Here is a 17,773-nt window from a genome sequence, read left to right on the forward strand (position 1 = left end):
GATGTTTCATATACACACACCCACACCCACCATCTCGAACTCGATACACACTTGCTTGCTGCTGGCTGCTGCACAACAGTGCACGTTCTTTTGAACGACGCGACGACTACAACGACCGACATTAGCAAGCTACTAATCCGTCGTCGTCGTAGGCAGTCGTGAGAAACGAGATGAAAAAAAAATGCCTGTAACTTCACCTAAGGCGTCACGTACGTCCGTGGTAGGTTTGTTTAGTTACAGTATTAAAATGACGCTGGCAAACGTGCGCAGGTGAGTGCCTATGAATGTGCTCGCTCATGTACCCATAGCTAACTAACAACAACCGGAATGGTGAAAAGCGAAACTGTATGAGTGGGTTGTTGTGTGGTGATACCGGTGAAATATTAATCCGTCATAATCTTTATTTGAACTTTCTGACGTCCGACGCTTGAAAGATTATATTGCTAACTGAAAGTCTAAAGTAAAATAGCGGATTTTGAGGATCATCAATAACAATGTTGTATTTCTAGTGATAACACAGTGACTACATACCTAGTATGAAATATACGGCATCTCAAATATGTTTCAATTCAAATCCATTATCATCATTTTTCAGCATTTTCAAAATATGTTCATATGACGGGATATCGTCGCAGGGTGGCCACAGACTCGGGAAATTCGGGAAATGCGGGAAAAAGTCGGGAATTGAAATCCATCGGGAAATATGCGGGAATAAGTCGGGAATTTTATTTATGATCGGGAATTTTTGAAATGATGTGTAACTCCTTCAGAATGTAAACTCAAACCTAGATTTAGCACTTGATTCACTTCAAATCCAAATTCATACACAGTTTCAGAAGCTTCACGCAGGAATTTCAAAATCCAAATGATGCAGATGAGCATTGGAATCTGAATTACGAGTGATTTCTTGTTTGATAGGAATTATACGATAACAGGTTTTTATTGTCCGGATGCTCGAGTCAACAATTAGACCTCATTTAGGCAAAACATATTTCAAATCATAATTTTTAGAAATGAAGTTTAGAACGACTAAGAAACCCAATCTAAAAAAAAAAGTGAAAAAATAATTTTGGTAGTTAAATTTTGAATGTTTTTATCAAAAATGTCATAAAATACTTTTCCAACATCTCCTTAGAAAATTTTTATAGCTTGTTACTCGGTAGAAATTTTCCAAATGAAGAAGAACGTGCCTCTGAAGCAGAACTACTGACACACACACACTTAATTTAGAATGCCGAATCTTGGATTTGTTACTCAAAACCGGCTGTGATTCTAGACATTTTAAATCCTACAGAAATTCGACTTAAATTGGAAAAATTACTTTTTTTGAAAAGATGTACCTATACTCATCTGTTAAGTTCTCATCGAAAATTATTCACGAGTTTTCAAATGAGTTCATTAAAAATTTAAAAGGATTAGAAAGCCCAGAATATCGAATTTTTCCTGAAATATCTAAAAAGAGCCTAACAAATTTAGTCAGAAATGTCAAAGTTTTGTTTTTCAGGGTTTGTGAATTTCTGTACAGATTAAGCTGAAAATTGTTTATGAATAGGAAACCTTTTATGACAATCCCCAGATATTTACAAAATTTGAAAAAAAAATCCGTTATCCAAAGGAATGTATTATGAAAAGTGAATATACCCCAAATGTTTTTCGCTAGGTTCGAAGATTTGAACCTCTAGTTTCAGAATCTGTGCGGCTTAGAATGTTTCACCTTGGGTTTTTTATATTTTGTTTTTTTTTCTATTTTCCCATATAAATATCGAAAAAAGTCACTTTGAGGTTAGTCCCATATAAAAATGTGTGGGAAAAAACCCAAGATGAAATATTGAACATATTCTGAATCTAGAGTTCCAAAAATACGGTTCTAGCGAATAAAGCTTGAGGTACATTCAATTTTCATAATACTTTCCTTTGGACATAGCGTGCGCTTGTGCTGTCATAGCTAAACTCATATTTTTTTCTTTTTTGAAAATTATCAATTCCCACTAAGCAGGAATTTTGAGACGTTCCAACTGCAATTTATCTGAGTTTTGCATTTTTTTTATCTAAATGTATCTTTAGAAGCCAGTTTCTTTAGAAATTTTTCAAGAGTTTTGACATATAACGCCAGCGAGTCCTTGTAAAAACGTTTATATACATATACGAAAGATTTAACTATGTATAATCTACTAATGGATTTCGGATAATTTTGAATCTGGTGGTTTGTATATGAACCTGTTCATATAACGGAATTTAATTTTCTTCATAATTATATTTCTTACCAGCAGAGTATGTAAGAAAATATCACAAACATTTATTCAGTATTTTTGCAATAAATTTCTTCTTTGTTAGGAAATTCACCAGAAAACAGCCCAATAATTCTGACTATAGGAGTTATAACAGAATTACGTCAAGAATGCTGTCTTTCATACTTTCAGAATTCCTGGGATAGCGGAATTCACTAAAGAATATTTTAGTTAGCCGACTAGATTTTTTTGTTGGAACTTCAGCAAGCGTTTCTTAAAGAGTTCACAAAAATCTTTTGGGAATTCCGACACAAATATTTTCAAGTATAGGTTTACGTTTAAAGACATCCTGAATAAGAAGCAAATTTCAATCATTTGTTACTTGTAAGTTTCTTCTGATGTTAACGTCTCCAAAATATTATAAACTGTCACAGTATTACAATGACACTGTACATCAGTAAGTTTTACAGATCCACAAGTTTGGATTCTTGGATGTTTTACATGCTCCACAAATATATAAAGAAAAGTCGGGAAATTTCAAAATCAATGCGGGAAAAAGTCGGGAAAAATGCGGGAATTTCAATTTTGATTTTGTGTGGCCACCCTGTCGTCGGTTTCCTGCAATAGGGGCACAACTCAAAAAATGTGAATTTTCAGAATAAGCGTTTGAAAATTGGCAATGTGAGGGAGTGTTCAACCTAGAGGAAGCGAAGGATTTCCTCTTTATTGCCGTCGAGCAGATACAGAATTTCCGTACCTCAAAAACTCTCACGACAATAACCATCAAGGTCAGTGGCCTCCTCCAAAAGGGACTGGCTACCCGAAGAGCTTCACTGATTGTTCCCTGATGGGTTAATCCTCCTCCAAAAGGGACTGGTTACCCGAAGAGGATTAAGGTTGAACTTCTCTTCCAAAAGGGACTGGTTACCCGAAGAGATCCACTCTGTGGCTAGTTCTAAAACAAAATTCTCCTCCAAAAGGGACTGGTTACCCGAAGAGAATTAGGTGGTTTCGGATATTTCAAAACAAAGAGTCTGACTTGACTCGTACTAGAATCTACCGCGAATGCTTTATTCATGAAACGGGGTCCCTTTATATACCCTCGTCCAGACCTCTCCAGACATTTTCGCACCCTCTTTTTAACATGTTTTTTTCCTGATCCTGTGGAAAACTATTCCATTTGTATATGTGCCGTCCAGAAAGTATGCTCATCCTTTTCACATCATTAATTTGCCATGATCGATCGAGATTCTAACTTGCATACATATAATCTTGCTATAAACCTTCCAAGCAAATCTTGCTTACAATTAATTTAGCCGAGTTGAGAATCTTTTCAGCAATTAAGCCTCTGCAATAGATTAGAGTTTTCCTGGATTAACACTTGGTGGTGAGCATGGATAGTTGCATACAATTGTAATCCTAGCGGTGCTTGTCTGGTTTAATAGGGTTTCACAATATTGCTTAATCATAATGCTTATGTATAAGTGGCAAGGCTTTATCTGAGTGCGCAATATCAAATTCGATCGCATAATTCATCTCACGCATGCGTATTACCGGAGATGCCTCCATGAATCGATCTAATTTCTGTACTACCACACATCTAGAATTCTTGCATCATATGGATCATGAATGAACCTGAATATGAAAACGCGTAGTAAAGATCATGATTGATCCTGAATATGAAAACGTTTTCATTCAATACAACTTGATCATTCATTCCCTATAATGTTCTGAATGTATGCGATCTGCGTATCATACGCTTAACGTTGAACCATTCGTCATTGAAATCATTGCCATCATCAAGAATTTAAAAGCAGTTTTCTCGTTCAAAACAAAAGATTTTGCCATGAAAATGTATTCACTGCATTCCACATGAGGAATGGAATACAGTGAATATATTTTCATAGTCATTGTTTTGATTTACAGTGAAAAAACTGCTTTTCGTTTTCCGAAAAATGATGACGGATGCTTGAGCCTTAATAATTGACATTGACATTGATCTTGCGCTAGAGTTCCATTGCCAAGCATAACCGTAGTAGCATCAGGGAAGTGGAAAGCAAATGATTTGTTTATAAATATGTGCTCTGGACTAATCGTTTACTACGCGCGGTTTGTTCCGCGCTGGATTATGTGTTTATCCAAAACAGTCCCTTCCATAACGCTACGCGATCAAAGCATAATGGTGATAACGTTTGGTGGAACGTTGTCTCGTTTCCAATCGATTCAGATTGATTTTTGCACATTGGAATTTACACCGGTCTACATGAATTTGTGACCAACGCGATTCACCAAACGTTATTTTTACAATTTTTATGTTCCTTATTATTATAAATCATTATAAATCATTATAATAATTTGTGTGGCACTTCTCTTGCCATTACTATAATCAAGTGAAGAATGAGCATTGAATACATTGTGCTTACAACAGATAAATAAGACTTTGACCAAACCATCGACGTGGCGACAGGCAATCATGAAGCACCTCCTGCAAATTCACTTATTTCTCTCATCATTTGACAAAAGTAAACAAATTTTGATTGTTGTATTATTGAAAGGGGCTGAAGGACTATCTGTTTCATGAATTTTTGACAACTATTTTTCAACGACTATTGAAAAAGTTGACTGATTTTGAGTTGTGCCCTTACTGCGGAAAATTTTTGAAAATGCCCAAATCTCACGTTTCACAACGAATTTTGGAACGGGTCTTTGTGAGATTAAATTTTACATAGTTTTTCATCTTTTGCCATCAAAATCTCAAAAATGACAAATTTTGAGTTGTGCCCCTATTGCAGGAAACCGACGATATCTGCCATTTTACATGGAGAGAGCAACCAACAACCAAGCGTCTCCATTTTCTTTTCAAATCTAAGCTCTTTTTACCATTATGAAATCGAAATTGAAGATTTGTGCTTTTACTCTACCAAACGAAACCGATAAGATATCTTAGCTGAGAGATGAACTGTTGCACAATTGGAGGGGTTTATGCAAGCGGATGAAGTATTAACACCTACCAGAGACGTATGATGTTCAACGACACATTCTTGTCTAACTGATGCTGATTTCTGTATTCAGTCGAGACTTAAAAAAATGGCGAAGGTCCTGGGTTAAATCCCTGGCTCGTCCCTTTAATCCTACTTTCTATCTTTCTTTCAACTTTCTCTCTGGTATACAAATCCGATTGTCGTGAAACTTGGTAGGTTTGTATTTCATCGAAAATAATTAGACCCGTATTTTTTATTATTTTGTCATTAGGGTGACCTATTTGCAGATAGGGTGGTCCTAAGAACAAGGCTTTCAAAACAAAAATGTTTCAAAAAATCATAACTTTAGAACCAGTTGACCGATTTTAAACATTTCTGTTTTGTTCTATTTTGCTATTGAATTGTAGTTTCGAGCAAAAATACGTTTAGGGGTCAAATTAAGTTTAGGGGTAAAAATATTTATTTCAGTTTTTTTCACGTTTTCATGTTTTTTTTTTTCATTTTTATCAGAATGAAATTTGGCGTAACATATAAAACAAACTAGAGATGTATGTTTTTTTAGTTTTTAAGATATAATTTTTTGATATATCCTAAAATTTCCTGAATTTTCGGAAAAAAGTATAAAACCAGGGAACCTCTGATAAAAATATAAAACGTAAAAAAAACTGAAATAAATGCGTGCATTTTACCCCTTAACAGAATTTTGCCCAATATCTGAAGCTGAATTCGGAATATAAAGGGAAATCCCTTTTGGAATAAAAAAAAAAAGATTTTCTGAAAAAAAACAGAGGATACCTGAAAATATTTTTGGGAACCCCTGGTAGAACTCCTAAAAAATCTTAAGCTGTTTGTAGAAGAATTCCTGAAGGAAAGATTTTCTTTTTCTTTTTTATTTAGGGATTTTTTGCCGTAGGCAGGTTCATCCCGACCAAGGAACGATTGTCTGAAGGGATTTCTGGAGGAATCAGTGAGGAAATATCTTGATCGAAAGAAAAAATGGATAAACATCTGTAAATATTTCTAAAAGAGTCTCTGGAGAAATTTCTGTATGAAATCCTGTTGAAGTTCCTAGAAAATCTCAGAAATCGCTGAAAATTTCAACCTGAAACCAGAGGAAGAAATCAAGGAAGAATTTCATAAAGAAACTTTGAAAGCCATTCTTTCATGACAATAACATTTCTGGAGAAAATTCTAAACGATTCTAAAGGGGTCCATGAAGGAATACATGTACGAATGCCTGAAGGAATCCTTGGGGAAAAAATCTGAAATAAACGCTGGAGGAATTTCCGAAAGTATCCTTGGAAAAAGCTCAGAAGGAATTCTTGGAAAATTTTCTGAAGTAGTCCTTGGAGGCTTTTTAAGGAATCCATGAAAGATTTTATGAAGGAACTCCTAGAGCTATTTCTTAAAAAAAAAATCCGATGAAGACTTTCTTAAGGATTATTCGGAGTAATTTCTGAGGTTTAAAGAATCCCTGAGGTATTTTCTCAGGGATCACTGGAAAATTTCTAAAGGAATATCTAAAGAAGTTTCTGAAGCAGCTCATGTAAGATTTTCATTAAAAAGGAATGCCTGGGAATGTTTTAAGTAATCCGTGAAAAATTTTAAGAAAATAATGCCTAAAGCATTTTCTAAAAAAAATCAGCAGTTAATTTGAAAGCAAACCGTGGAAGATTTACGAAAGAAGTATTTTCTAGAATTTCTGGAGGAATTTATAGTGGAGTTTCTTAAGCAATCTTAAGGAGATTATATGAAAGAAATCCCTGAAAAATTAAGGATTTTTCGGAGGGGTTTTTAAAGAATCTAGGGAAGAATTTCTGAAAGTATTTTTAGAGAAATTAATAAAGTCGTTCCTAAAACAGTATTTTCAAGATTGTTCGAAAGTATTACAAAATAATCCCTGGTGGTGAAGGGCATCCCTGGAGGATTCTAAAGGAATTCCCGGAGGGATTAATTATGAAATCTATGGAACGTTTTCAGAAGGAAACCTCCAAGATGTGTTGGAAAAATTACTGGAGAAATTCATGAAGGAATTTCCGAAACACGCCATGTACGATTTTCTTACAGAGTCATTGGAGAAATTTTTGAGTGAAACCGCTACGGAAATTTTTGATGGAATCCCATAAACATTTTTTGGAAGAGTTCCTGGAGGAATTTCTTAAGGAATTCTTGGTTGAAACTTTTGAGGATTTAAGGAATTAATGGATGGTTTTCTAAAGATAAACTTGGAAAAAAATTGAAGGATGAGGAGTTGCCAAATTTCCGAAGAAACCCCTTTGAAACTACCTGCCTCACTGGAGGAATTTTGGAAGAAATCTCAGTATGATTTTGTAAAAATATTCATAAAGGAAGTCCTGGACGATCCATTCTAATGGAGTCGCTCGAAAATTTCTGGAGAAATCTCTATTCTATCATCCATAAGAATCTGTGGAGAAATTTCTGAAGAAATCTATGCAGAACATTGTAAAGAAATTCACACAGAAGTTCCTTAAGAAACCCATAAAAGGTTTTCTTAAGCAGTCCTACGAACAATTTTTGGAAAAATCTCTTAAATGATTTCTTAAAATTTGGAGAACAGACGCTGCTGTGAGCCGTTCCTCCTGGAGAACAGTCGCTCAGGTTTGCAGAAGCAACCTTTCCCCGTAGCCTACCAGCAAACGTCCCATGGTTGGTTACCCGTGAGATAGTTACCCAATCTTCCTTGAGGTTTCTCACAATTTTTGGCTGGTATCTCGAGGAGATAGGGATAGGAGTTTCTGGGAAGAGGCCAATGGCCTTAATGGCGTCAGTATTAATCAATACCCAGCCCTTACTGGGGTAATATTTGATACTTACTTGATACTTGATAGGCTACAACTCTTAGCGGTGAGTCTACGCCGAATGAAGCATTCGTCTCCACTGGTCTCGGTCCTGGGCCAATCGTTTCCAGTCACCCTGAACGTTTAGAGCCCTTAGATCCTCCTCAACTGCAAAAAGCCACCGTGTGCGCGGCCTACCACGAAGCCGACGACTCCTTCCTAGTTCTCTGCTGAATATGTTTTTAGCTTGTCGTTCCTCCGACATACGAGCTACGTGCCCAGCCCACCGCAGCCTGCCGTGTCCACTAGATGTCGTCTTTCAGTTTACCGCCGAGTATTGTTCGCAGCACTTTACGTTCGAAGACTCCAAAGGCTCTCCGATCAGCTTCTCTCAACGTCCACGATTCATGGCCATAAAAAGCGACTGGAAGAATCAGAGTCTTGTACAACGCGTGCTTTGTCTTCGTTTGCAGCCTACGGGACTTCAGCTGGTTTCGCAGACCGAAAAAGGCCCGATTCGCAGCTGTAATCCGTCTTTTCACCTCGCGGGTAAAATCATTATCGCACGTTACTAGAGTACCAAGATAAACGAATTCGTCCACAACTTCAAACTTTTCACCACCTAGCACCACTTCGTCACCACTACCACGGCCGGACCGACGTTGACCACCAGCAGTCATGTACTTGGTCTTTGCGGTGTTAATCGTTAGTCCAATCCTCGCAGTCTCCCTTTTAAAAGTTATGAACGCCTCTTCCACGGCCCAACAGTCGATCCCGATGATGTCGATATCATTCGCGAAGCCCAGGAGCATATATGACCTCGTGACAATGGTTCCGCTCCTTTGCAACACCAGCTTTCCTTATCGCTCCTTCCAACGCTATGTTGAACAGTAAGTTCAAAAGAGCATCGTCCTGCTTCAGCCCGTTTATTACGAAGACGAAATTTCATCCGCAATCCGTACACTTGATTTCGAACCGTCAAGCGTCGCACGAATCAATCTAATCAGCTTCGCCGGAAAACCATGTTCGATCATAATCTGTCATATGCTCATTTCTCTTCACTGAATCGTACGCCGCCTTCAAATCAATAAACAGATGATGGGTCTGCAAGTTGTACTCCCGAAATTTATCGAGAATTCGCCGCAGGGTGAACTTCTGATCCGTCGTTGATCGGTCCTCACGTAAACTCGCTTGGTATTCGCCGACGAAGGACTCCTCAATCGGCCTCAGCCTATTAAAACTTAGATATTCCTAACAAAAACAATCATTTAGTCTGCGTGTTGACACTGACACGAATTTTTCACTAATCATTATCTTAATTCAATCAATCAACCTGATGGAATAAATTGTCAACCAATCTGCTTTCAAAATATATTGCCAATTTGTCACAACATTTCCATCCCGTGATATTCTGTTTATTTTCACAGCTCCGTTGGATACGGCCAATCCAAACAGCTCCATTAGCTTAAATCATCTCATGTGCTACCTACCGACTAAATGTAGATGTATAGATTTGAATAATTATTGCCATTTGCCAGCTTGTCAGTCATCATCGTTCGACCACTGCTGCTTTTCTCGAAACTATCCGAATAAACAAATCATTCGCTCGCACAGCCGGCTCCATTAGTGGGCGATGAAATTCCACTACTTTGCCCATTTCGGATTCATGCTGTTTTGTGTCTATACTTATTGCTAGTAGAACCTCTCGTAGCTCAAGGCGTAGCTACAATATAAAAAATGAGCTAGTCATGTTTGGGTTCGATCTTTTTTCTTACGATGGATAAGAGTAAGTTTAAAATCCAAATACGTAACTGAAGAAGTACAATACTGAGAAGCGAGCTCTTGTCCAGTAGCAAATATTTCAATGAATTTTCGGAACTCATCCTGGAATAGGTTATGAAGAACTTCAAATTGAAATATGGAACGTTCCAGTTAATATAACAAGCAAAATTTTAATTTTTTTCTTCGGTATGGTTCACCACAAGCCTCTTTGTGGTGATTGCCGAACTATAACGATAGATGTTAATACGCAGAATTTTCCATTTGAAGATATCCCTCATTTATCGGCATTGCTTTAGAAAAAGAAAACACATTGACCACATGACCTCATAAGCTACTCCAACCTTTCCATAAAGAAAAAAAATCAAATGTTGTCAAGCAAAAAAAAAATCCTCTCTATCCGAAGTTGCCGACATTCCGACACAAAACTCATAAGAAAGTTCATTTAATGCCAGAAGCAGTGCAGTCAGTCGAGGGCAACGGATGAAGGTATATTTCACAAAACAAGTCTCTTAGAGTCGTCGTCGGGGGCGAACGTATTCAGCAAAACTTTTCTATCTAGTACATGGAATGATGATGGGTTAAAAGCAATATTCCTTCGCTAGGACGGCGACGGACAGACATCTCTCATCGACAAAAGCCCTACAGCAGCTAGTTACGAATGAAGTTTTTTTTTTCTACTTCTGTTTGCTATGCGCTTCAGAATTCATGCGAAAATCACGCAGGTGCACTGTTGACGTTGCCGGAGAGAATGTAATAGACTCTACATTGTTCGCTGCATTGAACGACTATTTTGTAGATTGTCGTAGGGATTGACATTTTTTGGAAAGCACAAAGATCTTATTCTGCATCTATTCTTTTGTTAATGAAAATACAATCCCGACAGAAATAAAATAATGCAAACCATGTACACTCCCGATAAAAAGTTTTGGGTCACCGCCTCAAGATCATTTTTGTAGACGCATATCTCCGCAAATTTGCGTCTGATTTCAAAACCCTAGATCTCATTCAAAAGATAAAAAGTCAAAGAAACTTTGAACATGATTTAAAGGAAACTTTTACACAAATGTTTGTATACACATAACATTTTTGTATATAAAAATCGTTGAATACGCTAAATTAAATAATCAATTGTTAATTTTATTAATTATCTTTGAAATGAGTCAAGAAGAATTAAAATTGAACTATAGATGACGAAGATATCATAACATCACCTTTCCATGTGTTACAAAACTGTCCCCAAACTTTTGGCTGATACATCATTTTGAGGGGTGACCTCAAACTTTTGGTTGATGACATCAAAAGTTAATTTACCTAATTACCTTTTTTCTAGTTTTTTTATTCAGGTTCGGAAAAAACAGTTGAAAGCTAATAGAAAATACATAGGTTATATTACCGCTCTCATCTTAAAATTTGATCGACCGAACTTCCAGCAACACTGCCTAAAGTTTATATTCATTTTTATTGAAAAGTTTTTGTAAAAGTTCCAGTTTAATCATGTTAAATGTTTCTTCGATTTATTATTATTTGAATGAGATCTAGGGTTTTGAAATCGGACGCAAATCGACGGAGATATGTATTGGTTCCCTTATTAAGCATGTGGGTCCCATTTTCATCCTACGAAAAATAAAGGATTGAAGGGCTGTTTATTTGTTTCTTATTTTTGTATTTTTTGTTAGGAGTTAGCACCCATGAAAATAAAAAGAACGGAATCAATCGGTGTCGTAATCGCTTGTTTTCGAATAGGATAAATTTGAGAGCGTGAGATTACTGATGGCACTAATGCTCTACCGAAAGGAACCGAAGGTGCTTGAAAGAAGAACAAATGTTTTTCGGATTGATCATCTCAAGGATGAGATACTGATCCTAGATAGATATGTTGAAAAATCAGTGGTTTCCAATCTATGGTCACGCGCCACGCGAATTCATCAATAACACTAAGTGTGACGGCGATATGAAATGTGTTTCGGATTCTACGCCTTCGGGAGTACCTACTAAAAATATGACTCAATGGTTCCCAATATCAGGTCACGGGCCACGGGATCATACCAACATACCAAATATCAGCGGTTTTCAATCGCAAAGCCACGGGTCACGCGAAATTCTTGACGACCATAAAATTGAGGATGAAATAAAGAAGTATTTCTGATTCTGCGCCTCACGAAGCACTGATTTCAATAAAGTTATGTTGCAAAACTTAATGGTTCCCAATCTGAACTCACGGGCCACAACAATTTCTCAAAAACCGAAAATGCTTGGAAGAATTGCCAAGGAGGAGTATCTTCAATCTAGATGTGTTGCAAATATCAGTAGATAACTGTTTATGGTCACGGGCCACGTGAACTTCTCAAGATCAGTAACTGCGAGGACACGAAATTGTTTTTTTTTTTTTTCGGATTTTACGCCTAGGGAGTACTTATGTAATTGTGTATCAATGCTCAGTGGTTCTCAATTTGTAGTCACGGGCTACGTAAATTTCTGAAAAACCAGAAGTACACACTCAGTTGAGCTCGGCTGATTTCAATTCAGCCGAGCACTCGGCAGTCGCAATTTACCTGATATATCAGCAAAAAATCGAGTTTATTCATAGCAGCACCCATGGATACCGCTAGCATCAAACATTGAACGTCAAACGTTTAGCTGAGATTTTTTGCAAATGAACTTTAACCGAGATTCGCAAAACCGATCTCGGCATTCTGTTTTAAGTGTGTACTGGAAATAAGTGCAAATGTTTTATACATTTTACGTCTTAAGTAATAAGTAATACTAATTGCAATATAATAATGACCCCTCACACTGGATTGAAAAGCATAGAGTTCACAAATCAATTTATTTTCAATAGTGCCCTCAAATGATTTCGACACCTGCACCACCATGGATGTTCATGACTGAACGTATGTAAGTTAAGATGCTCAATCTGAAAATACTTGCACTTCTTCATCACTATCGGTTCGTTGGAGAATTGCGTGGCATTTTGCCATAAACTGGCAAGTGCCAAAATTTGCCATACAACTATACTGCCCATAACTGCATAACAGTAACATTCGACAAAAGTAGGCATTGGAGAAAATGGAACCCAAAGTTGCAACTTTAGATAGTATAAGAATAAATCGAAATTCTAAAAAATTCCCATAAATTTGTCATCAGTCGTATAGCAATAAAATTTTCTACAGCACTTCCTGTATGCTGGGGGAATTGTCAAAAAATAAATCGGACCTCAGTATGATTGATGTCACGTTTCAAAGCCAGTCTATTTTCCTAGTGTGACTGTTATGCGGTCACATTGGTCAATGAGACAAAATGACTTGGTATTTTTTTCATAATTTCTAGAACAAACTTGATTTTTTTATTCATGTGGTCGAAAGCACTTGTAATTTGATGATGATCCCCAATATTAACTCAATACCAGCAAAATATGCAAAAGTTACAAATATGCAGTTATGGGCAGTATACGCGTGTAGTGTACTGTAGTAAGTGCTCCTTATGACGCAGAATTTGAAAAACATTTCCATTTAAAAAGACAATTACGCCGTCTTCGACCTTGCGGCCTCTACAGACTGAACAATACTAACATTTGACAATGGACAACACATATAACATCCAGTGGCCCAGTGGAGAATTATTCGTCAGACGAAAAGTTTTCCCCGACTGGAGCGGGAATCGAAGCCACACTTCGAGGCTTACGAGACACCTAAACGACTGACGCCGCTAACCGCTCGGCCACGAATTTTGTCCTCACTTTTAGGTTCTTGTGGAATAAGCTTAGGAACCACTGAGCTTTGAAATATTATCATATGTATTGTAGCTGTATAAGCATAGACTTAATAGTATAGTAGTTGGTATAAGCGTTGAAAAAACTGCGCTTGAGCAAACTTCAGCTGAAGGGAATCTTGCTACTTTTTTGTTTCTTGGGCCCCGAGACTCATAATACTGAAAACATTCACTCCTTCGCCTAGGGCTTTCGGTAATTGCAAAAGCAGCATGGCTTGTAACTTTAGCTTTGTAACCACTGATATTTGCTATACCGCTATATTCTAGAAAATGCATGTTTAGAACCAGAATCTGAAAACTTTTTTCCCTTTCTTATCGCGCTTTAGATTTTTGAGAAATTTGTATGGCCCATGACTCCAGATTGAAAACGCCTGAGGTTTACAACACCACTTTATTTTAATGAGTACTCCTACACACTTACAGTATTCGGTGAAAAAATCACCAAAACTGGTCTGTAAACAAGCAAACTACAGTATTACGGTGAAATCGATGAAATTACAGGAGAAAATCGGTAAAATCTAAGACATCACCGAAGAACCGGTGAAATCCGACAAATTTACAGGAGATCTGTGAATATTTTTCCGAACAGATCGGTGATGGGACTATTTTACCGTACTACTGTAAAATTCGTTTGGCAGCTTCACCGGCAGCTTTGAGCCTCAGTTCTATTAGATTTTGCGCATCATCTTCAAGCAAGACTCTCCTGTACAGTGGTAGCAAGGGTGCTTCCTGAACAGAAGGTCGTGTGTTCACTCACATGATCGACCTTCTTACGAAAATAGAGGTTTTTTGTGCTCCCATAAAATCACCTTGAATTTGTGAAAAAACTACCGTACGATTGGTAATATTTACGGATCATTTGTAAAATTTACCGTACGTTCAGTGATATTGACAGTTCATTCGTAAACAAACATGCCGAACGTTCTGCGATTTTTACGGTAAATTTGTGAAAAGTACCGAACATTCCGGTGATTTTGACAGATGTATTTTTCTGAGATTCACAGTATGTTCGGTGATTTGAAAAATCACCGTACTTTTTACCGTACGTTCAGCTGTTGAGATTACGGTAAAATTTTACCGTAATCCGTCATTTTTCCTAAGTGTGTACACACTTAGATTCGTTTGCCTCGTTCGGTAATTTACTCTCCGAAATAAATCGGTACTCATGAAGTTTTACATTTTTACGGTAAAATAACAAACTTTACAGAAGTTCTGTAAGTTATTTTACCGAACAATCAGTGAATCGATACTTTTTTACCGGAAGCTGTCAAATATTTCACAGAGTGTACTGCGCCATTTTTTGACTCTGAACATTTTCTGCCTACCAAATATACCCATACATTGCATGGTTTTTTAGCCCAAAATTCCATAGAATAGCTGCCATCTTGAATTGTAGGCTGCCATCTTTGGTTTTGGACTGTCATCTCAAATATTCTGGTCGCCATTTCTGGACTCTGGACTATACCAATATACCCATATGGCTCATGAGCCTAAAACTCCTTGAAACCACGGTTCCCAACCTTGGCTCTCGCGACCCCCCAGTCTGTCGTCAGAGCGCTTTTCGTAAAACAATCGAAGAGTGCCTGCAAGCGGTAGGGGGGTCGCGAAACGAAGGTTGGGAAGCTATGCTAAAATAACCGCCATCTTGAATTTGGGGCCGTCATTTTGTATATTCTAGTCTCCCTTTTTGGACATCTTTTCGATGCCAAATATACCCATTTTGCTCAATTTTTAATCCTAAAATTTTTTAAAACAGCAGCCATTTTGAATTGTGAGCTGTCATCTTGGATTTTGGGCCGCCATCTTGGATTTTGGGCCGCCATCTGGATTTTGGACCGCCATTTTGCATATTCTGATCGGTGATGGTCTGGATCACTAAAATTGCCATAACTCCGGAACGCCTCAACCGATCCGCACCATTTTCAATAGCAACAATGCGGTTTGCTATTTTTTTTTGAAATCCCGGAATTTGAAAAATATTAATCCTAAATCCCGGGTTTTTTTTTTCAGTCTGGGAAACAAAATCCTCTACCCCAACCTTAAGGTGGTCCACACTTATATGAAAAACAAAAATTTAGAAAAATGCCAAGTCTTACCTCCTCAATCAGTTGTTTTGGACTCCCAGAAGCTACGTTCAAAATTTGAGCAAAATCGGTTGAGCCTAAGGGGGCGCTCAAAACGCTTGAAGTTTGTATGGGAAAACTTGGTTAAATGTATGCAGAAATTTTAAGTTTTCGAATTTTGCCGCTAGGTGGCGCTGTAAGCGTTCAATAATCAAACCATTTGGTATTATTGTAGGTGACTATATGCCAAACAACTTTGTCGAAGACCGCAAAGTGATCCAACGCTTCACAGAAGTTATAACCTAGGAAAAGTGAGGATAAACTTTATTGTTATTTTTCCAATACATGTAAAGGAATAATATCAATAATGAAATCTCAATACTTTGCCTCACTTTGCCTAGGGTATAACTTTTTTCACAGACGTCAGATCACTTCGCGGTCTTCGACAAAGTTCTCTGGCATATAGTCACCTTCAATAATACCAAAGGGTTTGATTATTGAACGCTTACAGCGCCACCTAGCGGCAAAATTTGAAAACTTCAAATTTTTGCATACATTTGGCCAAGTTTTCCCAAACAAACTTCAAGCGTTTTGAGCGCCCCCTTAGGCTCAACCGATTTTGCTCAAATTTTGAACGTAGCTTCTGGGAGTCCAAAACAACTGATTTAGGATTTAAGACTTAGTATTTTTCAAAATTTTTGTTTTTCATATAAGTGTGGGCCACCCTACCCCCTACCTGGTTCATGGTAATTACATAAGTGACCCGATTTTGTCAGCCTCTTTTCGGAACACATTTTTTGCACTCCTCGAAAACCTAAGTAATTTTTCCAACTTGTATCTCTCTATGTTCTGCCCTTTAGCTGTACTTTGACGTTAAACATGGATGAATTGGTTGAAATTTGGCTGTAAGATAACGAGAGCAAAAGGTTTGTCGCAATCTGGGGCTGACAAAATCGGGTCCTTACTGTATTTCTTTTATTTTCTCCTTGATTGATTCCATATTAATCTATTCTTTTTTTTCTCCCTGTCCGATTCCAGCAGGTGTTAACCATCGCGTGGAGTCGCGCCGATCGGCCCCGTTCTAAGGGGCCATGACGCGTTGGCCCGTTCTATTGCTCTCACTGCTCTCGGCGGCGTTTGCCGGCGCCCCGAACACCGATGGAACGTTCCAACCGTCAGCAGCAGGCTCGACATTACTGTCGCAGTCGCTGCCCCCGGCTTCACCGATGCTGGCCGCCGCCCAGGCTGCCCTGGGAACAACGAATCACCAGCAGCAACATCAGCAGCAGCAACAGCACCAACAACAACAGTCACAGCAACAATTGTCACAATCTCTGTTTAGCCTCCCGCAAGCGCAAAATCCTTACGCTTCGGGGGCGACATTTGTTCCCAAGCTAACTACCTCCAACTCCCGGTATCAAAAGTTTAAAAACAACCGCACCCAGCTGGTGGTTGGCTATCTCACGGCACTCAAGGGCAGCATGAAGGACAAGCAAGGCTTGGCCATTTCCGGTGCGCTGACGATTGCCCTGGAGGAAATCAACGATGATCCCGATCTGCTGCCGAATGTGACACTGGCGCTGCGGTGGTACGACACCCGTGGTGATACCGTGACAGCGACTCGTGCCATCACCGAGATGATTTGCGACGGCGTGGCTGCCATTTTCGGCCCGGAAGGGACCTGCAAGACTGAAGCCATCGTGTCGCAAAGCCGGGACATTCCGATGATCTCCTACGTGAGTGATGACTGTCGAGCGGGCTTAGTGGCCACAGCAACTGATGTGCACTCATTTTTGTTCGTTTTCAGCGTTGTTCCGAACTGCATCGAAGCACACCCATCCCCACGTTTGCCAGAACCGAGCCCCCGGATACGCAGGTAATTGAAGCGCGGTATTTATCATTAATCAATCAACATTCATGGTGCTAGCCGCAACGCCACTACTGGTGTTGGAGTGAAATGATGCTTGCTTCGCATTTTTATAATTAATGAGTTTTCCATACGTTCAATGAATTCCATTTATATCTGTGCAATTTGATCTAGTGCTTCCGCTTTCAAAGTTTGGCAATAGGAAGCTTGCTGCTATTCAAATTACTCAATGCACTGGCGATATAGTGAATCGCCTCAGTGTATAATATTTCAACTGCTCAAAGCA

General features: G+C 38.4%; 1 protein-coding gene across 20 annotated transcripts in view; it reads left to right on the forward strand.

The window, feature by feature from the left end:
• Positions 1–17,773, forward strand: part of LOC109409392 (receptor-type guanylate cyclase Gyc76C) — a 229,458-nt gene that overhangs the window by 174,279 nt on the left and 37,406 nt on the right. For 19 of the 20 annotated variants that reach the window (XM_062859714.1, XM_062859717.1, XM_062859718.1 and 16 more), the window contains exons 5-6: positions 16,659–17,356; positions 17,428–17,496. In XM_062859714.1, coding sequence (XP_062715698.1) covers positions 16,712–17,356; positions 17,428–17,496 — 714 coding nt within the window. In that variant the 5' untranslated portion in view covers positions 16,659–16,711. The remainder of the gene's footprint in view (positions 1–16,658; positions 17,357–17,427; positions 17,497–17,773) is intronic. The other variant, XM_062859722.1, reaches the window with a different exon arrangement.

Source organism: Aedes albopictus, chromosome 3 (assembly GCF_035046485.1).
Source record: "Aedes albopictus strain Foshan chromosome 3, AalbF5, whole genome shotgun sequence".
NCBI lineage: Eukaryota > Metazoa > Arthropoda > Insecta > Diptera > Culicidae > Aedes > Aedes albopictus.